At 39.2% G+C, this 27,123-nt stretch overlaps 1 protein-coding gene across 2 annotated transcripts; it reads left to right on the top strand.

Moving 5' to 3' along the window:
- The first annotated feature begins 829 nt into the window (after window positions 1-829).
- Window positions 830-27,040, top strand: gxylt2 (glucoside xylosyltransferase 2). Of its 2 annotated transcripts, none has more exons than XM_010902769.3 (7): window positions 830-1,232; window positions 7,784-7,988; window positions 23,093-23,224; window positions 23,782-24,033; window positions 24,434-24,557; window positions 25,348-25,520; window positions 25,831-27,040. In XM_010902769.3, exons 1-7 carry the CDS (start codon window positions 970-972, stop codon window positions 26,008-26,010), a joined length of 1,329 nt encoding a protein of 442 aa, XP_010901071.1. In that variant the 5' UTR covers window positions 830-969; the 3' UTR covers window positions 26,011-27,040. The 2 variants fall into 2 exon arrangements, with proteins under 2 accessions (XP_010901071.1, XP_010901070.1); XM_010902768.3 differs by having other exon boundaries at window positions 23,081-23,224.
- The last annotated feature ends 83 nt before the right edge of the window (window positions 27,041-27,123 follow it).

The raw sequence follows: 27,123 nt of genomic DNA, 5'->3' as shown, positions 1-27,123 counted from the left end.
TTTGTTTTTGTTGATATATTTGCAGTGGCCATAATAAAAGAAAACAAGGCTGTGTGTACTACCAGCAACATTTGCCACCAATGTAGAACTTCAGAAACTGCAACCCTATAGGCCTATGGCTTTATTGCTTTCAAGCTAGCGCACAATTAATTCAGTTAAACAGACAGATCTGGATCTGAATCATCAACTATGTGGTTATAAGATAAGTAAAATATATTTAGGAATGAGATTTTTAATGAACAGAATATCAAGTACAATAAGCAAATTAATATCAAGTACAGAGGTCCGAATGACTTTGCATCACACTCATCATGACAGTCAAGATTCGTTAAGTCCCTTGAAGAAGTGATGTGTAAACAGCTGAAGGGTTAGTCAGCAGCGTACCTGACATCACAATTTGCCAAAACCATGACACCGTACGTGCTCCACAAATCCATTTTGTTTTATTGACATTTAAAAGACATGCTTCCCAGGTGAATGCACAATAGCCTTCCTTACCATACCCTTTGCAAATACTGCTAGATTTGTTACTGCAGTAATTGTAGCATTTTAACTACTTTTTCAAATAATAACTATACAAAATAGTACATCCCACTGTAGCTCCTGCACTAGGACTAGAGTTACAAATCCGCTACACGCATTGTAAATGACGTTTGTCTGGAGATTGTAGATGATAAACATTATAGTTTTGAAAAAAATACAGTCAAGGATTAATTGAGATGCAGAACTAGTTCAGACGTAAAAAAAACATACACGCAGTTCTTTTCCAAAGAGTACGGTAAGAGAGTTTAGACCCTCCTCCACTGAGTGATGTTTATGGATGCGCACAGCTCTCTTCGCTCTCTATCATCTGCAGGATAATGCAACCAAGTAGTAGTTGCAAGATGCCAACTTTAGCTTATATTGATTATTCACAGACATGAAAGAGGAATATAGTCCTACACCAAATCATCAGAACAATTTTCCACGATGAGAATTCATTGCAAAATTCTAGTGATCGCTGTCTGTTTCGGAGTTTTTCTACTTTTGTACTTTTTTGGGGGGAATGGAGCAGACGATCCGCCTTTTAAAGTTGCGAAGGATTATTTTCCAACGTCTTTTGGAATTGTAAACATTGTTGCATCAAAGTTAACAAAAAAGCCCCTTCATAAACTAAACATTGCACAGAAACAAGGACCCGAGGACCGAAAAGAAGCGAAAATCAGTAGAGGAGGTAAAGCGATTGCAAAGAGGTAAGGAATTTCAGAGCACATTAATCTGATGTTGAAGTGATGGGGCTTTTTCTCCACGTCTAATTTCTTTTACCAACCTTTTGGCACTCTTGTACATAAGCAATATGCCTCAAAGGTTATGTGGTGATTTTTTGCACTTTTACCGGATTGTGTTACTATGCTTACGGATATAGTTCTTTTTTTAAAGTTATGGATTGAGTCCACACATCGTTTTTCAATTTGCAGTATACGTGTGCTCCCACCATAAACAATTAGAAAATATATGCTCAGTTATTTAAGGACGTTGGAAACAAATATCAGTGGACCGATCTGTCATGCTAGGACCAATTTCTATTGTCATTTAAATCATGTTTTTATCATAGCGTTTTTTTTGTCAGTGACCAATTGATGAGATTGATTGCAGTGGTATTTGTATGTAATGCTCATAATCATTTACCTACACTACTTAGTTATTTACATGAGCATAAATAATTTAAAGGCTCGACTGTAAAAAAGAGAAAAAAATCCATATAATTAACATTTGCAACCAAATCCATTCTAACATTTGTGTGGTTTCTCCCCTTTAAGTCCTGTTGTTAAGGGGTTTGAAGGTCACATTGAGACTGCTTAATTATGGAAAATAAATGAGTCCAAGGAGATCCACTGATTACTACTGGGGATTAACTAGCGTACATATACCTCAGGATTTTTTGCAATGAGGCCCCAAATTGCTGGGTGTATTTTTCTCTGCGTCAGGGTTCATTTTGGCAGATAGTTTTGTCTCTCTTTGCAGTTATTATCAGTCTACTAAAAGTCAGGACGACAGGCCTACTGTGGATGGATAAAGCTAACTATGGTCATGATCAAACTTAGAAATATTTATCATTTAATAGAAAATATTTATAATGACTTGAGTCACATTTTGGTCCATGCATTTCCCCCTTTTAAATAATTGAGATTTAGGAAACCACTAACTTTGTGTTTCAATTTCTATCATGAACACAATAGTCCACCTCCAATAAGCCTTTTGTCCAGAGTTTTAGTAGACATATAAAATGCAAACTAGGTAAAACTAAAATATCCAAAATGAACAGTGCTGTGCGTGGAGATTGAAGGATGTTGTTAATTAGTATTAACACAATTGATATCTAGTGTTAGCAAAATGGCTGCACGTCTCTGGGATCTGAGAGCAGATACTATAGACCAGGCATGGACATCCTTGTTGGGCGTGGGTGTGCACAAAATCTAAATATGTTACGAGACCAAGTAATATGCAGAGGTTCATATGTCTCTGCCAAAGTATATACAAATTCTCATTACCAATATCAAAAGTACCACCTAAAAAATGCCATCAAAGACCTACACCTTTCAGTCAGACCTAAACTCATAAAAGTGTGTGTGTGTACGTGCGATATGTTGCTTGAAACCATACCGGCTGTCTAGACCAATATAGATGACCTCCACTAATGGTCAAAACAGTCCGCACGTGAAAATCACATCGCATGCTCTCATCTTCCCCTATTTCCTGTGCCCTGCAGACAATAGCCAGACAATGGTTGATCGTCATCAACTATATTTGTCCAAGGCTTTATTATGTTTCATATTACACTTATTCAAACCCTTCTCCAATTCTGCCCCATAACATACATTTTCTGTCACTGATATAAGCTCCTCTTTGATTGTCTAAAGGCAACGCTGTCTGTTGTGAAGCTTCCTTTCTACACTGTCCTGTTTGATCAGTGATCTACTGGAAGGGCATTTATTAAGCATTCTGACTGGACCCTCGTGTCCTGGCAATGACCACACCCACACGTGTGCACCCTGCTGATAAAGGAAAATGGGTGAAGAGGCCAGTGGTAATTAGGGAAAACGACCAACGCAGGTTTCACAAACATAAAGCAGTGAGTGCTCTGATTAAAAACACTCTCCCTTAGCTTCAGGCCGTTCACCATTGGTTCTGGTGGGGGATGGGCTGAAAGAGAGGGAGAGAATTGGCATGAGAGGTACGCTATAATGTTGTTTAGGTTTCTCCTTCCTGCTCATCTTTTTGGTGTAATTTTTCCCATCCTTGTCAGTGCAAACGCAGCTGACTTCCTCTTATGCACCTTTACAAACATGCCCATCTTTTCTAATCATACCATTTCCTCTTGACGTATCACTGTGCTTCCTGTGGATAAAAGAACAGGGAAGAGTTGAATGCTTGCTGTTTCCCTGACAGATACCATCTTATTGTCCCAGCTCATAGGGAATTCTACAGCCATAATATTTAGTTCTAGACAAATCTATTGTAATGACTTTCACTTTTACTCGGTGTGCAGTATTGCACTGCTGTGGATGGCTGGTCCAGATCCAAGCACAGTGAATATTCTGCCTTCTGTATAGATGTGTGTAGAGCACTGTCTATATATGATACAGTGCATGTGCCCTAGGTAAATATTGAAATATGAATGAAAAAGGCAGTGGAAAAAAATGTGTTGTTGTTTGTCAAGATAACAGCTCTGAGTCCCTTATGTTTGCTGAGGCGGGAGAATACAGGAAGGGATTTGAGACCATTCCTCCATACAGATTCTCTCCAAGATCCTTCAGAGTCCATGGTCCTTGCTTTTGGAATCTCTTCAGCTCACCCCACGTTTTAAATGTGATGTCCATTGCAACAGCTTGATTCTACAGCTCCGGAAAATTTAAAAGAGACCACCACACCTTTTTCTTTCCTTTCTTTTCTTTCCAGTGAGGAACAGAAGCGTTCAATTTTCAGTGGTTTCTTAATTTTAACTCTTCTGTTCCTCCCCTCAAAACCTTCCTTTTCGACTTTTTTGGAAAGGAAAGAAAAAGGTGCAGTGGTCTCTTATTTTTTTCCGGAGCTGTATGTTCAATGAACCATTTTCATGTGAATTTAGAGTGAATTTTGGATTGTTGTCCTGCTGGAAGATTCAACGACAATCCAGTTTTAGCCTCCTGGCAAAGGCAGACAAGTTTTTAACCTAAATTCTCCTTGTACATGGTGGAGTCCATGTTCCCATGTATGCTAACAAGGTTCCTGCAACCTTTGGAAGTAAAACAGCTTAACCACATTACAGATCCACCACTATGCTTCACAGTAGGGATTACATCATTTTCTACCTCTGGTTGCCAATAAAATCTGACTATATATGACTATATAACCTGGTTCCAATTATATTTATCAAACTCCAGGTTTATGTTTAGGTGACAGCAGATGCTTTCGTCTATCAACCCTTCCAAATAACTTGTTGGCATGAGGTTGGTGTCTAATCATAGTTTTGGAAAATTGGTGACCCCAAGATAAAACTAACTACTGCAATGGACATGTGTTCAGGACAAGGTGTGGGAGGAGTAGCGTGCACGCCCCAGTCATTTTAAATGATATTGTTACCTTGACTATAGAAGGTTGATAAACGTGATATTAATATTTTCACTATCAAATACCCGCTTGCTAGATTTTCTTGTTGGTAAGGTTTCTTCCAGATCCTGCCTAACTGAGTTTAGATGAATGCTGCAATACGTTACTGTCCATAAATGTAACACTTGTGTTACTGATGTGCAGACGAGCAATAGTTACATTCAGGTATTTCAGCTTGAGGCCTTTTTCCATAATTCCACTGATAACAACAAACCTAGTATTAAACTCTGTCTTCATCAGAGTACTTCCCACTTGCCAATGGTAACATTACTTCCCTTGAGGTACTGTGTGACAGCATGGTGCTCGTTAAGCAGGAGTAAAAAATAAATAGAAATTTTACCAAACACCTACTTAACCATTCTAACATTAATCACTGTGACATCATAAGCTGTATCAAACACCCTACGTGTTCCAAAATCCACACAAGGCCCACTCAAAAAGGCAATTGGGAAATTGCAGTAAAGTACACCACTGGGAAAGTTTACATATTTGGATATGTAATCCTCACTTCAACACTGTTGATAGATAAAGGTAGTGTAATTTAACAAATTACTTTGAACAATTGTAGTTTGAAATAGATACACTCATAGCTTCAATAGGTGGTGTTGTCCCCTTTGGCTGAAATAACTTCATGTAGCTGTTTCTTATAACTGTCTAATGGTCTCTTTCATCAACTTGGAGGATTTTTCCCCACACAGTATTGCTTTGGCTGTGTCATGTTTGAGGGCTTTCTTGCATCCACTGCCTGCTTCAAATCTCACTACAGCATTTTTATAGGATTTAGATCAGGGCTTTAACCCCCCATTTCATATTTTTTAGCCATTTTGTTATAGATTTGCTTGAGTATTTTGAATCATTTTGTTGCAAGATCCATGTTTGATTCAGCTTTTGCCTTTTCTCAGATTGCCTCACATTCCAAATTCTCTGGAATGAGCAATACACGGTTGAATAAATGATAGCAAGTTGGCCAGGCCCTGAAGTGGCAAAACAGACCCAAACTATAGTGCCACTGCCACCATGCTTAACATTTGGTATGGGGTTCTTTTGTTCAAAGGCAGTGCTAAGTTAATTGCCAAATATGTTGTCTGGAATTGTGGCCAAGTAACTCCATTGTTGACTTATGTTTTCAGAGCACATTGTTCCAGTTGTTTTGGACATTATCCAGATGTTGTATTGGAAACGTAATTTGTGTCTTGATATTCTTTTTTGAGAGAAGATGCTTCTTCCTTCTTGAGTCAGTGACCCAGATGTTGGTGTGGTAAAATTAATATTGTACCCACAGCTACTACTGGTAGTCTGTTAAAGAACAGAGCTTTTAACTAGTGACCTACTCCACCATGTTGATCACAATTAGTTTGATTCCCAAGTGTACCACCTGTGTGACAGTTACAAGCTTTAACCATCAAAATGTAGACTAGCAAGGATTCACAAACTTTGTTTTGTTTGAGAACCACAGATTGAGGTGTTCTTTGAGTGGATGTCAAATCCAGACAAAGAATCAATAGGCCAAAACATTATTTATACCAGTTCTTCCTCAAAACATGTAACCTAAGTGAATGTAGATTTGAGTATGGCTTTGTGTGGCCAGTTAAGATTCGAAACTTTATTGTCCATACAGTGTGGAAATGTACCTCTGGCGTCACCACATTTAAAAACACAAGAGATTTACTTTCATTATATCATTATTTGTGACAATAACTTTTGAATTATTTTAATGCAAGGGACTTAGTAAAGGGCTGAATTCTCTGTGCCTTGGGCAAGAACATTCATCACCCATATCTTTAAAGCAGCTGGAAAATGTCGCTGTTTTAATGCTTTTTGCTTAGAAATGCTGAGCATTTTCTTTGCTTTGCAAGTTCACATTCTCCAATTGTAGCCTTTTCAACATTGTACTTGGGTTGTAAAAGACTGAGTTCTTATGCCTAAATGTTATGTTAACATCAATGAGAGCCTGAGTGGCAACTTTTTACTTCACTATGATTTTAAGCTCTCATATTATAGGCTAGAGTATTAGGCTATAATAACAAAATAATGGTCCATTATATTTTCAGCACATTTTATATGGGTTTGTTTATTTAAGTATACTTTGAAATATATATTTTAATTACATTGTCAACATGACCCACCTTAACCCTTGCCAAGACCCACATGGGTAACAACCACCCAAAGTTTGGGAACCCATGGACTAGTGAAAATGTTTCTATGTACCCTGCCTTTCATTCTAATTGTTGTTTCATGCTTGTCTCTTAGCTATGAAGAAAACAATGTGTCACTCTTGGAGAGTGGCCTGAATCTCGCGTGCCAAATATTTCTTCCCCTAAATTTTTTTTTTGTTTTGTTTTAGACACATTCCTAGAACATGAAGCTTTTAGGGAGATGTTGTTCTCTGGTAGAACAGTTGGTTTATTTTCCAAAATCCTCCCAAATAATGGCCAATATTTCAGAAGACATGGAAGGTTTTGTAGGATAAGTTTGCAGTCTTAGTTTGCCCATGCTAATATATACATTGGACATGATTCACAAAACCAGCCAAAATAATATAAAGTGCTGGTTAGAGTAGATGGGTACAGTCATATGTTAAGCTATAAAAATCTTTAAATTTCTTAACATGTGAGCTCCGCTGAATCCATTTGAATTCCATGGCAGTCTTTGTCACTGTGCAAAGAGGGCATTTTTACATTCAGGAACGACAGGCTTTGAACAGGCCAGACCAGAGCCCAGTGGGCATGTACCAACCTACGATACAGGAGACCAAGATGCGGGGGCTGCTCACTAGACTGAGATGTCTTAGAGGAGGCCTTGAATATGAGAATGTTGGTTAGTTGTCTGTCAGTAGAAATAGTGTAATTATGTGCTGTCTGGAATGTGCTGTAGGCCTTGTGTGTCTCATGCATCCTGTCTTGTTCTCTCTGTGCTTTAACAAAGCTGCAGAGGAACGTTACGATCCAGATTTCTTTACACAATCCCATGGGAAATAATTGTAACAGATGTTTACTGATAGGAGTTGTAATATTTCTTGTTACTCTATTATTTATAACAAAATGTCCATGATGAGGTAGACATGGAGCAAAATGGTTCTGCTGATCAGCTGACCTGAGGATGCTACTGTGTGCTGAGTGACTGAGGCCTGTTGACACTCATTGTTCCCTGCTAGCAAAAAGAAGAGTGAGGTGGGATTGGGCAGGTCTGCATCAAAGCGTGGCCGTGCTGAGGAGGTTATGCACCTGGCCGTGGTGGCCTGTGGGAACCGCCTGGAAGAGACTCTCACCATGGTAAAGTCCGCCCTACTCTTCAGCATCAAGAGGATCAAGTTCCACATCTTTGCAGAAGACCCTTTGGCCTCTCAGTTTGAAAAGGGGGTAAGTACTCTCAGGTACTAGAGAAGCCTTTCACATAAGTTTTAGTGCCAGGGACCAGCAAAGCTTAGCCAACTACCTCTGGGGGTCACATGGGTGAACAATTATTGACCATATATAGGCCATATACAGTGTATATTAATTTTATCCCAAACACACATTTTGATACATTTCGTATTTTAAATATATACACTGCCTTGCGAAAAAAAACTCTGATGAATTCTTTAATTTTCCAGAATAACAAAATTTCAGATTGTACACAGCCTTTATTGAAGGGTGGCAAGAAAGATGTTACTCAAAAAGTACCATCTGAAAGCATGTGACTTAAACAGCTGCAATGTGGGAAAGGGGATTGTGGTCCAATGAGACCAAGATAGACATTTTTGGCCAAAACTCAATGGGTGGTGCGAAACACTGCTCATGCAACAACAAGCCATCAAATGTAAAGTATGGTGGTGCCAGCATCATGCTGTGGGGATGCTTCTTATCAGCAGAGACTGGGCATCTTCAAAATTGTTTGATATTAGTGCTGTCAAGTGTTTAAAATAATGAATAACGATTAGGGGTGTAACGATCCATCTACTACATCGATGTATCGATATATATTCCTATGATCCAACTACATCAATCTGTGCTCAGCAAGTTGGCCTTCCGGACGACATATATCGATCTAACATCGTTTTAAAATGTAATCAATCGATTGTATCGATACTAGGAAATAACCCATTGGATTTATGCACGTCAGACTTTATAGGAATGTTTTTTCTCAGCACTTTTAATGATAAAGGCGATAAACGTTAGTCGATTCAGTCTACCTATCTGTGATGTCATCGCCCCGGGCCAGCAGCAGCGCAAAGGCAACAAAACATAGCATGGCAGATGGCAGAGGAGAAGCCGACAAGCGAGAAATTATCAAGCCACCATTGCGGCCCAGTGTGTGGAAAGTGTTGGTTACACTTCATTTTTGATATTAATACTGTATTTGTATTATTTCTATGTTGAAAAACAACAGCAAAAGTAGCAGGTAAACCTACTGTTAATTCAACCTGAAGAAATGTTGGTTGCACTTTATTTTTGATATTAGTACTGTATTTGTATTATTTCGATGTTGAAAAACAACAGCAAAAGTAGCAGGTAAACCTACTGTTGAAATGTTGGTTGCACTTACTGTACTTTTATTGAAAATGTATTGAATATTGAAAATGAGAGCAGATCATTTTAACTTCTTGTTAATTCAACCTAAAGTGTTGGCTGCACTTTATTCAAATAAAATGTGAATGCATTTGCCATTAATTGTTGTTTACTTGTTTGTTTATATCCATAATTAATTGATACCTGATTCCCTTACAAGAAACAACAGGAATCTAGGAAACTTAACCTGCACTGTCCAGTATCCAGGTATTTATTTCAGTCAAACGGGTTGAATTTTTGGCTGAAAAGATACTGAATCGATTTCAAGTCACTGAATCGTTTCGGATCGTATCGTTCTAAATGAACCATTATCGGCCTTGGATCGTATCGACAACCACAAATCGTGATACGAATCGAATCGTGGCTAAAATGAATCGTTACACCCCTAATAACGATTAATCTAAATAATTTATCACAATTAACTGCAATTTTCGAATTCTGCCCTCAAAATACAAAAACTGGCAGTGTATCTCTGTTCTTGTCTTTATTAACTGGCTCCCAAACTCAATGAATGGGTGACCAAATGCGGAAACACGACTGGCAATGACATTAATGCTAAGGCTAGCAAAAAACTAAAGTTATAACATATAACAAACTACAGTTGGTTGTTAGTTTTGGTTGTCTTGTTTGAAAACAGAGTATAATTTGTAGGCTAGGGTTCAGCCTGATGCTGAACTCATGTCTTGCTCTCATTCTCCTTAAGCAACATCATACTTGTGTACTGGCACACACAGGTGGACTGTCTCTAGACCAGTTGGAGTAGAGGGTCAGAGGAGAAACACCTGTGGCCTTTTTGTTTGCTCCTTTTTGGAGGGAATTGGAAGGAGGTTGCAATGAGATTCCTGATTTTGGTACAAACAGGTTGATCAGCATACCAACATGTTCATGGACATAATTTACAGACTGGGGAAACAAAGTGGAATCACAATGCAAGACATGAATTCCTACTCTTCATTGCTATATTGGGAAAAATTTACCTGTAAAGCATTTTGTAGAGCTCTGGCATGACTTAATCTACCAAAAAGTTACCGGTATGCTGTTGCAAAAAACAAGTAACTTGGAAACCTTGGTTTCAAGTTAAGCACTGATTGGTTTACTTTGACAGCCATATTTGATACACATAACAAAAACATCAAATAAAACAATTGAATGTCAATTAATATCACATAACAATTAAACCAAAATCCAATAAAATGAATCAAAATAATGAATCATTAAATGAATACTAAATGAATCAGTAAACATTACAAAGCTTACTTCCTCTGCCCTTGTTTTGTCTACATCTTGCCACCTTTTTGAAAGTCCACCGGTGTGGGAGGAGGTCTTTTCACTTCCCAGTGTGGCCTGAGACGTAGGTGTGGAACACTTAATTGCATATCCTCAATTACTCGTGTCCTCTCTTCTTGGTTATTTTGAAGAAAGATACTTTAAAGTTTTTAGTCATGTATAACAGCAGTAACGCCAATGGTTGTTATGTGCAACTGCAAATTTGGTGAGTAAACCATTTTGACATAGTATTTGCAGAGCTGGCTAATGGTCAGTTGTATTAGACAATCTTTTGCTCAGACAAGAACTATCTCCTCTATTGAGGAAGCCTATTTTCCTGTACTAGCTTATGTTTTGCAATGTGCGTTTCCAGATAAACAAATTACTATTCAACTACAGATTCATATTTAGCAGTGTGGAATGCAGGATTGTTGTTTTGCATACATCTGTTGAGAGCATGCTGACAGAAGCAGGCACAGTGTGAAGAAACAACTGGGGCTATACTTCCAGACCTCTACTAGAATACTTGGTTAAACAGTCAGTCTGATATCATTAGCTTTTTTCATAGGCCAGTCTGGGCCAATTAGCCACCAAGCTACCAAACTGCTTAATTTAATATGAAACCCATGGTGTTACTGATTGGATGTGTGCCGATATATTTTGCATGAGCTTTGATTGAACACTTGGCAACTAACGTCACTCAAAAAGGGTTTTTGCTTACATGAAACGATAGTTATGACATGTTATACTGTATCCAGATGATGGAAAAGTCAAATGTATTGACTCAGCCTTTCTCAAAACCAGGTCCACTGTTCTCTGAACTAAGCAGCATTGCAATCAGTGATTTTCTGAGGGATATCCCAATGACCAGAAGGCATTCCTCCGCAGACCGTTGGAGATCCATGGCATATCCCTCCAACTGATTGCTGTGCTGCTTAGTTCAATGAACCGTGGTTATGTAAGTACTCTCCAATATTCACTATCAGTTGGCACACAGTTTTTAATTTATGCCTATTCAATAAACCAATTAAATCATTAGCTTTTAACCAATTCAATAAACCAATTCAATCAAAGGTAGAAAAGGTATGACTCTGAAAGCTTTCCCTCTGTGATGCTCCCAAGCCTAGTACAACACATTAAAATGGACCATGGCGAATTGCTAGCAATACTCTTCTTTTCCACACAGACAATTATGCCTTGATAATTTTCCCAGGGTGTTTTCAGGAACTTCCCAATATTCTGATGCATTTTAGTCTCTACAATCCATATGCCTTAATCCTTACAATTCAAATTTGGTTTTCCAATTTTACATTTTTCAGTGTTCTTTAAGTGTGTTTGTTGAGATGGGGGTGGCATAGGAAAATCTGTATTTTGAATGAAATAGTGATCAATAATTTGTTCCCCAGACGAAAAAGGCCATGCTTTTCCAGTCTCAGGCACAAAAAATGTCAGATAGGCTGCACTAAAGCACAGAGCTATTGTCTAAAGTAATCTACTCCACCGTGATGGTGTAATGTATTCCAAGCAATTTAACTTTTCGGGAGAAATCCGTCATAGGTTATTCAGTAAGGAGAATGCTATTTGGTGTGAAGTTTGCCAGAACTAATCTAGGCTACTTTAATTCGATGCCATTTTCGTATAGCCTTGCTCTGTTATCTGAATGTCTTGGCTAGAGTTACCCTTACAGAAAACATTTCTGACAATTAACATAAGCAGATAATTACATAGCCTTGTCAAATATAGAGCCCTTCTTATTCACCATAGGATAGATCAATGACAGGTCATCTGCTACCACACTATGGAATTGGACTAGCAAAATAGTAGGCTAGATTACTAAAAAGACTGTAAAATGTGGGAAATTGAGTGAACCTGGGTCTAAGGCTTGAAAGGCATCTGTAGTATGAACCTTTAATTCAAAACCTTTTACACTAATACATTTCATACACTTAGTAAGAATTGTAACATTACACATATCCTAACAAGGTCCACTAGAATATAACAGATCTACTAAATGGTTAGAAATTTAAATCTATTTCACAAAATGCTATGATTTTATTAGCGGTGTTTGTCAAGAAGGCTGAAGAAAAGCTGGGCAAGTTCCTTATGAAATTCACTCTTTCATTTTCAAGGTGATGACCGCAGTTTCCTTCAACCTAATACCAGAATGTAAGTCCACATGTCAAAGTAAAATTCAACTTAATGTCATACATTTATTACAGTGAGACTAGTGGTGAGGTTAATTTGACTATCAGAATATGCTGGAATACCTGGGGTAAGCCCGCTTTAGTAAAAAAGTGTTGGATCATGTCCAACGACATGGACGGCACTGTTAATCAAATTCACATCAAAGTTGCAATATTGTCATGTGCAATATTGATATCAGAAACAGTGTAAATGAGTAAAAACGAGTAAAAATGTTTTTTTTTTAAAGGAAATCAGATTTGGGCATGCCTGTGGAAATATACTCATTGATGACATGATTGTTGATAGTGGATACATTTTTCTGAAGTAATGATCTGCTCAGCTTTTCGCCCCTAGTACTGTGGCTAATATTGTCTGGTTGGCCTTTCAGAAAAGCCAGCAGCCAGCAGTTAGCAGTTTCAGACCAATGGTTTTAGCTAATGGTCACAGCAAATGTTCCAGATTTTGGCCTCACTGTGCTTGTGCTGCCTGTAGGTGTTTTTAGTGAGCCGTGGTTTGGTCTGTGTGTGGCAAGGGCTACCTAGCAGTAAGAGAAAGGGAGAAAAAAAGTTAAAAATGTGCACACAAAATATTGAAGACACTGTAGATACTCTTTGTTATGAGTTATGTTTTTAGATTACAACAGGACATCTGTTTATCGGTACACAGGAAATCACATTCTGTCAAAGCACAACACTAATTAGCCAATGGGCCTACAGTACTGTGTTGTGTATTCTGGACTGAGATGTCAATAAAGTAGAGGTATGGCCGGAAGTTTCTTGGAGATTGAGTTTGTGAGATTGAGTTTGTAAGACCGGGTATGCAATCATTATTTCACCATTATACGTACGGCTGGTTTCTAACAACATGGTGCCATGACCCAGATGGAATATTTTATCGATTCTACTGAAGATCTACTGTTTCGTTGGAACTTCTGAGCTAACTAGCTAACTGGCTAAACGAAAGAGTTCTTGGTTTTGGATACAGATGGACTGAGAGTCGTAAAGTTACACCATATAACAGACCTTTGTCAAGATTGCGAGAGAATTTGGTAGTTGAACAAGCCCTAGTTAATTCCCCTGTCTATGCCATGATTTTTATTGTTCGGAACATTTCTGTTGGTATGGAAAGTCTGCTCTAGTTGAGTGGTGTGTAGACAGGTGTGTAGAAGCGTCATTGTTATTCGTACGAGTAAGACCGAGTAATTCCTGTGTCTAAACCTTGTAAAGTAATCACGTGGGTGAACCTCTGTTTGGGCGATAATGAGAGAGATAATGTTGGGAGTTGACGGAACAACACTCAGTGGATGGTAGTTTGGACTGTTGAACCACACTAATCGTTGTTTTGCAGTTATATGTTCAACAGATCGGGACATCACAACCCCTTTTCTGATGATACATCACGTCACTGACTGGACACAGACAACTGAGTGTGAGGACAGCAACATGTTCAAGAAGGGTTACTACAACCACACTGGTCAAATCTATTCCAAATCTTCCTGACCACTCACATGTGAGAGATCACTTGGCTTCACACTCCATTTCTAGATGAACCATCGACAGTCAATCAATCAAATGTATTTATAAAGCCCTTTTTACAACAGCAGTTGTCACAAAGTGCTTTACAGAGACACCCGGCCTTAAACCCCAAGGAGCAAACAACAGTAGTGTTGGATTTCAGTGGCTAGGAAAAACTCCCTAAGAAGGCTGAATTTTAGGAAGAAACCTAGAGAGGACCCAGGCTCTCAGAGGGGTGACCAGTCCTCTTCTGGCTGTGCCGGGTGAGATATTAAGAGTCCAATTAGAATAATAAATACATTTCTCTGGGCTAAATCCAGAGTCTATTTGATTCTAGACTAGGTCAAAAGTACACCCACCAACCGCAACCCCCCTGAAAGAGGGCAGAGTATTACCAGCAGCGTACAGCCCAATTGCACAAATGCGCAACAGAGACACAACAACAAGCCAGTGACACTTCCCCTGAAAGGCATTGGAGGGAGGGCATCCCAGTGGTGACGAGAGCCCCCCTGGCAAGACAGCAAGGGTGGACAGTATCAAGCCTACTGGTCACCTTCACGCCCCCGGGCCAGGCTACACCTAATTATAAACCGTGCTGTAGAGATTAGTTTTAGTAGACACTTGAAAGTTTGCACTGAGTTTGCATTTCTAACCTTAATTGGCAGATCATTCCACAGTAGTGGAGCTCTATGAGAAAAGGCCCTGCCACCAGCTGTTTGTTTAGAAATTCTAGGGACAATAAAAAGGTTTGCATCTTGCGATCGTAGGTTACGTGTAGGTATGTATGGCTGGATCATTTCAGCAAGGTAAGTAGGAGCAAGTCCATGTATTGATTTATAGGTTAAGAGTAAAACCTTAAAATCAGCCCTAACCCTAACAGGCAGCCAGTGTAAGGACACTAGGACAGGAGTAATGTGTTAAAAAAATTTTGTTCTAGTTAGGATTTTAGCAGCCGTGTGTAGCACTAATTGAAGTTTATTTATGAATTTGTCTGGATAACCAGAGAGAAGAGCATTGCAGTAATCTAGTCTAGAAGTAACGAAAGCATGGATTAATGTTTCTGCATCAGTTTTTGATAGAAAGTATCACATTTTTGCAATGCTTCGAAGATGAAAATAAGCAACTCTTGAGACATATTTTATATGTTCTTCAAAGGAGAGGTCAGGGTCAAGGGTAACACCAAGGAGTCCTTCAGGACAGTGAGATGTCCTGAAGGACTCCACATACTACGAGTCAGAGTACCACGGGACAGTTGACTAGAAAGGTTACATGGTCCCAACAGTGGAAGACACTGTTGTGGTGTTAATCTTGAAGTGCTGGAAACTCACTATTCCACTACACACCTACACTGACCTGTTAGGACAACCAGGCAATTTGCTGGGTCCACATCACACTGACTGCAATAACTGATATTGGAAATTTACATCACCGATATAAGACAAAAAAAATTGTCTGCTCTAGTTGAGAGTAGTGTACAGAAGCTTAACATTGTTATTCGTGCGGTATTGTTCATTTCGCACAAATAACAATGCAATAGTGTTTTTGGCAGTTATACAGTGACTTGTACAAGTAAAATATAATACTGTCCAGTTGTACAAATACAACAGCAGGACTGCAGCCTTGGATGTGCAGGACGCGTTCATGTTTAAATATCATGGCGCAAATAGGACACCATCAAGAACAAAAAAGGATAATTAAATCAATGCCTGAAATTGAAATGGAAAGAAAGAAAACTAACATTTTCTGGCTAAACAAGATGGATTATAAGGAAGCCGCAAATGGGTACAGATGCATTTGGAACAAAAGAAAGTCAAGATGGCCGAGAGAGGACAACAGTCAAAGGCGGGAAAGGAGACAAAGGAGACAATCAAAATGGATGAAAATGCATTTTGTTTTCCACCTGGCCAAATGACAGCAGTCACGAGATGGAGTCTCTTTCATGGGACCCCGGAATTATGGATGGTGTCTCACGACATGATTAGGCCTTTACCGGGTCCACTGTCTGGTAATTTGCTGCTACGTGCTGAGCTGTTAGCTAGTACACGTCGGGACTAAACTGAGTGATAAATTAGACATTTGTACAATGAACATGATCTAATCTGGTAAAATATAATCCACATGGTGATAAACTTTGTTAAGAAAGACACACTGTGTCCCATGAGGACTGAATTTGAATCATAGCCTATAAACAGGGTGAAACAGCCAAAGCAAGTTCATTCCCCACAACAAAATTAGATGTCCTATTTTAAATGGTGAATTGAGTTTGGTTAAATAATGTGTGTTTTCTTTGTTTGTTTACCAATGATAACTGAGATAATTTGTTTTAAAAACCAACGCCTGATACTCGTTGAGTTTAAATTCTAAAAGGGTCAATTGACAAATGAACAGCGTAGATAGATGTAAAGTGTTTCAGTTAACGAAGGATATCAGCTAAGTTGAAGGAATAACATATCTTACTACAAACAGTCTGAGGACCATGTCAGATTTTTTTTAATGTGTGGAAACTTACATTTAATATACATTAAACAATGCATTTGGACTTTATGACTGGCTCACCATAACTCGGCAATGGGCTCCTCCCCCTAGGAGGAGCCCAACCTTTCCCTTTAAATCAGGGTAGCCTATTGCTAAGGGTTAAATTTGAGTGTTCAGAATTGTATCTGTGGTAATGTCCTCAACATGAGCATATGACATTTTGGGATAATCAAACATTAAGTGGAAGCTAAATAATTTTCCTTTCAAAAGCGTTAACGTGGAAATGTATGGTTTTGAAACCAACTGAAGTGAGGATAGCGACCTAAAGTCACCCCCTATTGTTGACGATAGAACAATCTTTATGTCTATCCATCAGACCGACACGTGTGGGAACTTTGACTTGCAACACGTTCCCGCCCCTTTTTGGGGGACAACAAACGACACTCGCCATAGACATTCTTCTAAAATAGAAGTACAAAACAACACTGAGAACCACCAGAATTAAATTAGTTTATTAATGACTCACTATGATTTCAATCAATACATGTCCACTATGCCTGCCAAAGAACACGCAAGATACATAGAAAATATTAATTTGGTCCATCTTAAATCATGTACATTCTGTCTCCCAGCATCAAACTGGTGCAATAACCCCAATCTATCATCAGAGGTGTCCTACCTGGACATCTATTCCTACCTTATTGAGTCTCCAGATAATCAAATTACCAGTGAAATTGTTTACTTTTCATTCCTGCTCTACAAATAGTATGCAAACTTGCAATAGCAACGTGCTCTGACAACTGACCTAGCTAGCAACTTTTGCCCGGCCAGTGTTTAACACCAGTCAGTCTGCAGCTAATATTGATTAGGTGACAGTGACAGCAGTACAGCATGACAACAAAAGTAATAGGTGTAAAACGGAATGGCAAGAGAGAATCGCACGTAACAACACTAACATTTACCCAGGGTTGGGTAGATTACTTTTTAAATGTAATCCGTTCCAGTTACAAGTTACTTGTCCACATGTGTAATCAGTGACTTAACTTTTTGATTACTCAAACTCAGTAACAATCTGATTACTTTGAATTACTTTTAGATTACTTTCAAATTAAGAGGCATTAGAAAACAACCAATTGAACACCTTTTGCAGGAACAATCAATGTTAGTTTACATAGCTGTAACGGAATTTGCATTTTACCTGATGGGTTATGTACAGTGCCTTTGGAACGCGTTGCTAAACCATTGCTTTCTACTTCAATATGATTGGCCTACATCTCTACATTACACGCTAACAGTCAGTCATTCCAATGAATCCAATAACCCTCGATCTTCCACAATCTGACTTTTAATCTGAACAGAAACCAAAATCTAAGGATGTGTTAGCCTATACTTTTGTTTGTTTTATTCATGTTTTTAATTGCTTCAAAACATTGTTGAAAAATAAATAGCAATTTCTCGATAAGGGTATTGACATTATTGTATATAAAAATCAAGATATCTGTAGTTTTTCGCGTGTACTCTCAATTTGCAGTAGTCTGACGTTTTGCTTCATAACCACCAACATTGCCAAACTTTGCAGAAACCCCAGGCACACGAATGCATGTTTGCAATCGTGAACACCCGCACACAAATAAGTTTTACCCGTGGGAACGTTACCTGCGATTATCAGGGCCACCAGCGATGGATTTTCAAAACGCAAATATAAGAAAAACAATAACTGTACACTTCCACTCCTAGTTTAAAGTCAGCGTCGTCTGCAGCCAGTGATAACCAATGGATGCGATTTTCTGAGATACAAAGCAAGCAGAATCACATGACCTACCTGTATGGACAGATTGAGGCAAATGCAAAACATCATCCTTTGGCAGAGTGCTTCCCAACACACCTTTTCTCCTAAAAAATCCTGATACATTCCATGTAATGTTTTATCCCAAAGGCAGCAATGTTACAGCTATTCAACAAATAGTTGCCTAATCTTCTAAACAATTCCTTTATGGGTTCATTGCAACTCGTCCTGGCTGTGTTGTTTGGTGCATTTGACAAATCTTGAAACTTGAAAAAGATAACACCAGGTTGGCCTATCACCTATCATAATTCTTCTGAGAAAGATACTTACCTAAGAGAGCGCTTACCTGATACGAAATGTTTTCCGCAAATGTGTGTTCTTCCCTACGCATGGCTTGGACCCATAAAGCCCTTCTATCAGGATCTTAGGACATGGCAGGGGAACACATTTCAGGTCAAGGTTTTTGGTTTTATTGTTAGTGCAACCAATTACACAGCAACTCTCCGGCATAACAAGCGTTATTAATTTTAACCAATCGATTTGTCTTGTTTACGCTGTTGTAGTCTACCAGGTATGCAGGTTTGTTTTCCCCCTCAACGGGCGTGGAGATGAGAGCCCTTTCTGGATGACGTACTACCGGACTTACATATAGAACCACAGACGTGGTCTTGATATACATACAAGTTGTGATTTAGGGATTGGGTAACTGCCACTATTTGGAATAAAATGAGACAAAATTTGAGGAGGTTAATAAGACTAATGAATGAATGTTTGTGTTTGTCATGAGGTAGTTTGGCCACAGACCTGTGAAAATGCAAAATTTTGGTGCTGTTGATATGCTAATACAGTCGGTGGTTTATTATGTTTATTTTTCATATCTGTCCCGAAATGATGGCCAGTGCTGTTTCAGGATGACGCCTCTTGTGGCGGTATTCGCCGTGATTCTGCTTTCATTCATGGTGTCACTTTTCCATTGATTTAATTAAGTGAAAGCAGGGGGAATGTATTATATGATAAATGATTATGATTGGAAAGAGCTGAATTGAGAGCTCAAAGCAAATCAAATTGGTACTTATAAAGAGTTACATGGAAGAAGAAAAAATCCAGTTTGCATGGTTATAACAGGGCATTGGCATCTGTTGTGTTTCACAATCTCCATTTACAGGATTTATTTTTAATTGGTTTATTTGGAAATTGTTTTGTTTGATGTAAGGTCTAACATTTTAATGGTTGAATATAATAGATCTAACCATTTCTGATTTGGCAAAGCAAAGTCAAGTCTGACGGAATCTTATTCCACTGCTAGTTGCTATCGGGCATAAATATGGCACAAGGAATCAAACGTCAACCAAGCCAGTTCTGGATGGAAAAGAACATTTGACATAGACTATAATGGAAACTTGCCTTAATACGGTGTAAGCTTCACTCTAATGATGAAAGTTCTAAGATCTACAAATTTTCAGGACTGATCTGTTGTCTTCATTGTTGGGAGTTGAACAACACTCAGTGGATGGTAGTTTGGACTGTTGAACCACACTAACCGTTGTTTTGCAGTTATACGTTCAACAGATCGGGACATCACAACCCCTTTTCTGATGATACATCACGTCACTGACTGGACACAGACAACTGAGTGTGAGAACAGCAACATGTTCAAGAAGGATTTCTACAACCACACTGGACTAATCTGTTCCAAATCCTCCTGACCACTCACTTGGCTTCACACTCGATTTCTAGATGAATCATTGACAGCGAGATGAGAGGAGAATCCACCTGAGTCCTGAAGGACTCCACATACTACAGGTCAGAGTACCACGGGCCAGTTGACTGGAAGGACTCCACATACTACATGTCCGAGTACCATGGGCCAGTTGACTGGAAAGACTCCACATACTACAGGTCAGAGTACCATGGGCCAGTTGACTGGAAAGACTCCACATACTACAGGTCAGAGTACCACGGGCCAGTTGACTGGAAAGACTCCACATACTACAGGTCAGAGTACCACGGGCCAGTTGACTGGAAAGACTCCACATACTACAGGTCAGAGTACCACGGGCCAGTTGACTGGAAAGACTCCACATACTACAGGTCAGAGTACCACGGGCCAGTTGACTGGAAAGACTCCACATACTACAGGTCAGAGTACCACGGGCCAGTTGACTGGAAAGACTCCACATACTACAGGTCAGAGTACCACGGGCCAGTTGACTGGAAAGACTCCACATACTACAGGTCAGAGTACCACGGGCCAGTTGACTGGAAAGACTCCACATACTACAGGTTAGAGTACCATGGGCCAGTTGACTGGAAAGGTCACATGGTCCCAACACAGTGGAAGACACTGTTGTGGTGTTAATCTTGAATTAGTGAAGTGTTGGAAACTCACTGTTCCATTATACACCTACACTGACTTGTTAGACCTGATATGGTGTTTTCATATGTATGAAGGTTTGTTTCTTGCAAAACAGGTGGGAAACTGTATGATGACAATCCCTATATTGGACTTTAAGGTTTTTTGTGATGATGCTTAATGATCGACATTATCACGGCTATCCTGGTATGTTAGGAGGGTGAATCCTTCCCTATTAAAAGAATAATCTTTCCCTATTAAAAGGTAGACATTTTCACAGGTACAAAAGCATATGCATGAGTCTTTTGTATAATATTGTAGCATGGATCATGATCCGGACAAAGAGGATTTTTTATTGTTCAATGGACTTTGGGGAAATGTTTTTCTTCATGATTTGTTATATTTTGGGTCTGATTTTCTGCTCAACACTGTTAACACTGATAGTAGACGGTTGATGTCAATATGTTTCTTGACCCTTATAATCTGAGATGGGGCAGGGATTGATGGCTGTCATACCTTGAGTTTATGTGTCAAAGAGGGGTATGTCAATTGTCATGTTTACACAAATTTTCATTTTAGGAACAGTAAGACCTCATTGGTCAGACTCCTTTTGCTTTGTCTATCATTTGTATGGGCCTTTTCATTAGGAATGGAATTGTTCTTAATGTTTTATCAAACATGTAATGTTTTTTCTTACATTTGTGGTAGGGGGGAGTGTAGATATTATTCTTTGTTATGAGTTAAGTTTTTAGATTACAACAGAACATCCATTTATTTGTACACAGGAAGTCTCGTTCTGTCGAAGCGTGACTGTAATTAACCATTGGGCTTATAGTACTGTGTTGTGTATTCTGGACTGCGATGTCTATAAAGTAGAGGTACGACCGGAAGTTTCTTGGAGATCGAGTTTGTGAGATCAAGTTTGTAAGATCGAGTCTGTAGCATCATGAACAATAAACTATCAAATGCTGCAATAAATAATTTAATTACTCTCTCCCTTGATGACCGGGTACGCAATCATTATTTCACCATTATACGAATGGCTGGTTTCTATCAACAACTTTTTGTTTGATTCATTGCACTGGTCTCCCAAACTTCAACAGCGTAATAGTTTGTTGTATATGCATTTCAGAGACATAGGTGCGGTAGTTCTTTAAAAGATTGAACAGTTGTAGGTCACCTACTAAAGGTTTGAGAACTATTGATCTAGGTTTTTTGTACGGTATGTGTCTGAGGAAAGTAACACTAATTCAAGTAAATATAGGCCTTTTTTATTTTATGCATCATTTTGTTATTGCTTGAACAAATATGACCTTAATTGCCAGATGTTAGTATAATCTTTTCAATAAAAAAGAAAAAAATGTTTGAAGGTTTTTTTGAAGTCCGTCTTACCCTCTCAGAGAATTTACAAGCATCCAACCCTTTTATCTCAAGGTTATATCATGTATCGCCCAGACGTTTCCTCGCTGAATTACCATGCAACCGTTCACACTCACCTTTTAGTTAGTTTATTCACCATCTGAGATCACTGCATAGCTGTAAACCTACAGTTATACATAAACAAAAACTGTATGCATGCGTTAAGCCTACATGCCCTGATATGTGGACAATGTGAGGATCTTCCCGCTTATAGTCAGCTTCATTCTGGCAATGCAGGTCAGTAAGTCAAACCCCAAAATGAGTATCATATGTTCAGGAAGTGGAATGTTCGAAGTCTGGTCTGCCTGGGCCGGCAAAAAGGGAGGTGGAAGAGAAAGGTGAAATAAGGTTTTGGTCTCTTTGATCTGAGCACCTCATCAGCTGAGACTCTCCAATCTGCGTCTCGGGGGCCAAATACTTGAAAAATGCTGACAATTATGGCTTGAGCGTCTAAGGGAGCAGAACATTGTAGGCTGTTGTGTGTGACAGTTGTGTTGACTTTCAGTGGTTAACCTTCAGACTGGGCCATTTTCTGCTCTTGTTTAGGTTAGTATTACCAGGAGTGGCGTGTGGTTATGATAGCTGGTGACATTATGTTTGATGGATGTCACTACTGCCCTTACTGTAAAGATATTTCATTGGTTTGCCAGGACTTCCTTGGATGTTTATGTGGACAGCAGTGTATCGTGTGTCAATATAATGAATAATTCCATTTGCTCTTTCAGTGATCCCTTTCCTGCAGACCTTGTGACTCAACCTTTCGGATTTCAGCTTGAGTTGCGTTTTTTTCTTTTGTTTCTTTTGAAATGAGATATGTGATGATAAATCAACCTTCCTGTGACCTCAACTAGAAGTGGCTGCTATACCTAATAGGAAAAATACGATGACGGCCGCTAACTTTGTGTAGTTTATTTTTCAGCTGAGTCAGTGGCCCCGTGCTATCTCCAACAAGTTCCAGTACAGTATCTACCCGATCACGTTCTCTGTGGGGAATGCAGAGGAATGGAAAAAGCTGTTCAAGCCCTGCGCTGCCCAGAGGCTGTTTCTCCCTGTAAGCCTGCAGCACATCTTTTTCATTTCTCTAAGTAGCCTACCTTCAAACTGATCAAATGAAATTCATCAGGACCTGTACGTTTTATCATTTACACTGAACAAAAATATTTGTGTAACATGCCACTATTTCTGACACCGGTCAGTTGGCTTGATTATCTTGTCAAATGCCCACTAACATGGATGGAAACAAAGTTGAGCACAACATTTAAGCGAAATATGACTATTTTGTGTATGCAACATTTCTGGAATCTATCATTTCAGCTCAAGAAACATGGGACTAGCACTTTAAATGTTTTGTCAAAATTTTTGCTTAGTGTACATTACGCATATTTTTATAAACACGTTTATCTTGGTTTACGCAGGAATGAGTGACAATAATAGTAGTAATATATGGCTTTTTTCAAACTCATTGACCTTTTCTTAACAAACAAGCAATTTGCACTGATTCAGTAGTAATTACAAAGAATTACCAAGGCCATGTATTGATTTTGGTGTGCATACACTGCATCAGGATCAGAATCTTTTGTGATTGGACAATGATTGTCGTGACAACAGGTGATCCTGAAAGATGTCGACTCTCTACTCTACGTGGATACAGATGTGCTGTTCCTCAGACCCATGGATGCTGTGTGGAGTTTTCTCAAGGCTTTCAACACCACCCAGCTGGCTGCTATGGCCCCAGAACACGAGATACCCAAAATAGGCTGGTACAGCCGCTTCGCACGTCACCCCTTCTACGGAATCGCCGGGGTTAACTCAGGAGTCATGCTGATGAACCTCACAAGGATCCGAAGCACTCTGTTCAAAGTAAGGAGCGTCAATCAGTCGACTGTCTAGTCATCTCCCCGGTTGCTTGTCACTCATCGCTTCAGCACGGCTGCCCAGCTATCAAACTCTTGAGTTGGGAGCTGTTAAAAAAGCCAATTGTATCTATCTGAAGAGAGCCGGCGACAGAGGTGTAACTCAGCAGTCGAAGTGCTCACTGTAGTGTAGACCATTTTTAAGGCTCTGATTGCCATGCTCACTTAGGGCAGTGCTTCATCACTCTCATTCTCAAGTCGGCATCCCTCGGCAACCGAGAAAGAGCCCTAGCAATTGTAACGCAATGAGTTCCCGAGAAAAAACTCTGTCAATGCACTTCTGTGATATTGGGCATTTCTGTAGAGTAAGATGTGTAGCTCCTCCTCAAGTCTTGTTCCTATTCCAGAACAGCATGATTCCCAATGGTCTGTCCTGGGAGGACCTTCTCCATCCACTCTACCAGAAGTATAAGAACCACATCACCTGGGGTGACCAGGATCTTTTAAATATAATCTTCCACTACAACCCAGGTACATTCATCTCTCTAGACAATTGGGAAAATAAAAATAATTTAATCGCCATTCATGTTGGCAATGAGAGCTGTACTAACTTTCATTCATTTAAGATGTGTGCGAAAAAATGTGATTCCCAAGGTGGTTGCATGAATTTCAGTTTGTATGGGAATTCAATATATTCTCTCAATCAGGGGCAGCTATTGGTTTTCCTGTTGGAATACAATGGCTAGAAAGACATTAGTGCTGTGTAACTTAACAGCGGTAGTTTCAGTCACAGGTGCAGTCTACAGGGTGACCATTATGTCTTAGCCTTAAGTAGCAACTGGAGCAACAGGAATAGAAGTTGTTTCTTTCCAAGCATATCCCTATCAGCATCCCTAATGAAACAGGGCCATGTAGAGGAAACAGCCAGTCATTGTGCACTATCTGCCTCTACCATGGTAAGACTTATTTTCCTGGAATTTGGCTGATCTTTCTAAACCTGCCTGTGTTTCTGGTTTATGGGGTAGATTTTTTTGTTTTTCTCCTTTTACATGCCAAGGTTGATGATTTTTATTTTTTTTAAAGAAATGTAATCCTTGTAGTGGTGAAGAGAGACATTTTAATCATTGACATTTGGATTTTCAAAACAGAACATTTACATAAAGGTTAAAAGGGATTCTCATTGAATGTTGAAGTCATTTGGTTTATAAATGTTTTGTCTAACTAACGTTAGTTGTTTTCAGTACTGGTGTCACATTGTACGCTTGGGGACATTGTGCGGACATCTGACGTAACAGTAATAGTGTGTTATTTTGGTCTGCAGAGTGTCTGTATACCTTCCCGTGCCAGTGGAACTATAGGCCCGATCATTGCATGTATGGGAGCAACTGTAAAGGAGCCGAAGAGGAAGGCGTGTCCATTCTCCACGGGAACCGAGGAGTTTACCACGATGACAAGCAGCCAGCCTTCAAAGTAGTATATGATGCAATACATGAGGTAGGAATAATCTATCCACTTTCATGAATTGTTTCACAAAAATTTGCTTAGATTGTGATTATATTGTAATGGACTAAGGGGATGAAAATGTAAGGGGAGGTTCCCAGAAAATTAGTAACCTTGGTGGTAAGTCGTTGTGTCCTCTCCTCTCCTTGGACAGCAAACACTGGAAATGTTTATGTAAGAAATTCATTGTCTTTCACAACAACACCAGCCCCCTCTGCTGCCCGTAGATAAGCATTTTGTTAACCAGACAGAATGCAAACTACTGTTTTCTAACCCTGAGGCATGCAATGAATCTGTTTTGCAGTACCCCTTTGAAGACAACATGTTCCAGTCACTGTTCTATCCTCTCCAGACCAAGTTTCTGGACACAGTCAACACCCTGTGCGGTCGGATTCCCCAGGTGTTCCTCAAACAGGTTGAGAAGACCATGAGGGCCGTGTATGAGAAGAAAGTGGTCCGTCACGTGAGGCCTCCCCGTAAATAACTGGAGAAACTTTCCAGAGGAAGTTGTCACACGGTGTCTCTCCCTCCCCCTATGGAAGTCTTTCTGTGGAAGATGGGCAATGTCAGGACCAGACTGACAGATTCATGATTTTGGATGAGCTCACCTGGGGCCTGACTGATGGATTCAGAACGCATAAAAACGGTTTCCAATGCAAAACGGATCACAGATAACATTCTATTTCATTAGAATGGTGTGGTGGACATGATGTTGGAATGGACGTATGGATCATATGTTTGTGTAGTAGGACTGACATATGCTGCTGGTCAATGATACTTTGTGTTGAGCAAGCTTTCCTTGTTCTTACCTACTTTTCATATTTTTTTTACATAACCTGATTTACAGGACAAAATGTGATGGTGGATTTTGTGATAACTTTTATACCTTTAAAAAAGAGTCCAATAATTTCTTGAGGTCAGGGTATGTATTTGTTGAGAGTATTAAGTGGGAATTAAAACATGGCAGATTATATTTTTGTCAACCCAGTTTGAGTGTTTTTCTTTTGAATGTGCTTAAGTGTCTACCATAAAGTCTCTACACCAGAGGCTTCTGGAAATTGTTGAAAATCATCCCACTATGCTTAGAACTCACCAGCTAATTGATCTTTTCATATAAGGGCAAAGCCAAGGGTATTTGCTGAATCAGAACTTTCTGTCAAAGACAACATGCATATGTGGGAATGAGTAAATGTGATTCAATTTGTGCAGTTTGCTTATTGCCAAATGCCATGCCAGTATTAAACAATGTCAACATATCACAAATCCTTTTAGATGTAATATTTCTTTATCTGCAAACTTCAATTAAAAAGGCTTCTTGCATATACATTAATGTCCTACTATCAATGATACAGTATCTGAACTCTGGGACAGTAAATACAAGCATTTATAATGTGATGTTTGTATAGCCTTCTCCATCAGTTTGAACGTGTGTAATCACTTAAACTGGAAAGCTTGTTGTATTTATACATATGTTTACTCTTTGTTTTGGAATAAAGATAATATGCCTAAAGCGGTTTCTGTCTCAAAAGGCCTGTTGTATAACTGAATGTATTAATTTCAAATAGACACCTACCTGAATAAAAATAAGGAATGTGGC

The sequence above is a fragment of the Esox lucius genome, chromosome 17 (assembly GCF_011004845.1).
Source record: "Esox lucius isolate fEsoLuc1 chromosome 17, fEsoLuc1.pri, whole genome shotgun sequence".
NCBI classification, from domain to species: domain Eukaryota; kingdom Metazoa; phylum Chordata; class Actinopteri; order Esociformes; family Esocidae; genus Esox; species Esox lucius.
Note: the sequence above shows the minus strand (reverse complement) of the source record. Positions and strands in the feature narration are given on the sequence as shown.

What these genes read in the sequence shown, in the direction of transcription:
- gxylt2 (XM_010902768.3), top strand. Translation starts at nt 970, where the DNA reads ATGAGAATTCATTGCAAAATTCTAGTGATCGCTGTCTGTTTCGGAGTT. An exon ending in GGTAAAGCGATTGCAAAGAG is followed by an intron (nt 1,233 to 7,783) that starts GTAAGGAATTTC and finishes GTTCCCTGCTAG; the next exon opens with CAAAAAGAAGAGTGAGGTGG. An exon ending in CCTCTCAGTTTGAAAAGGGG is followed by an intron (nt 7,989 to 23,080) that starts GTAAGTACTCTC and finishes AACTTTGTGTAG; the next exon opens with TTTATTTTTCAGCTGAGTCA.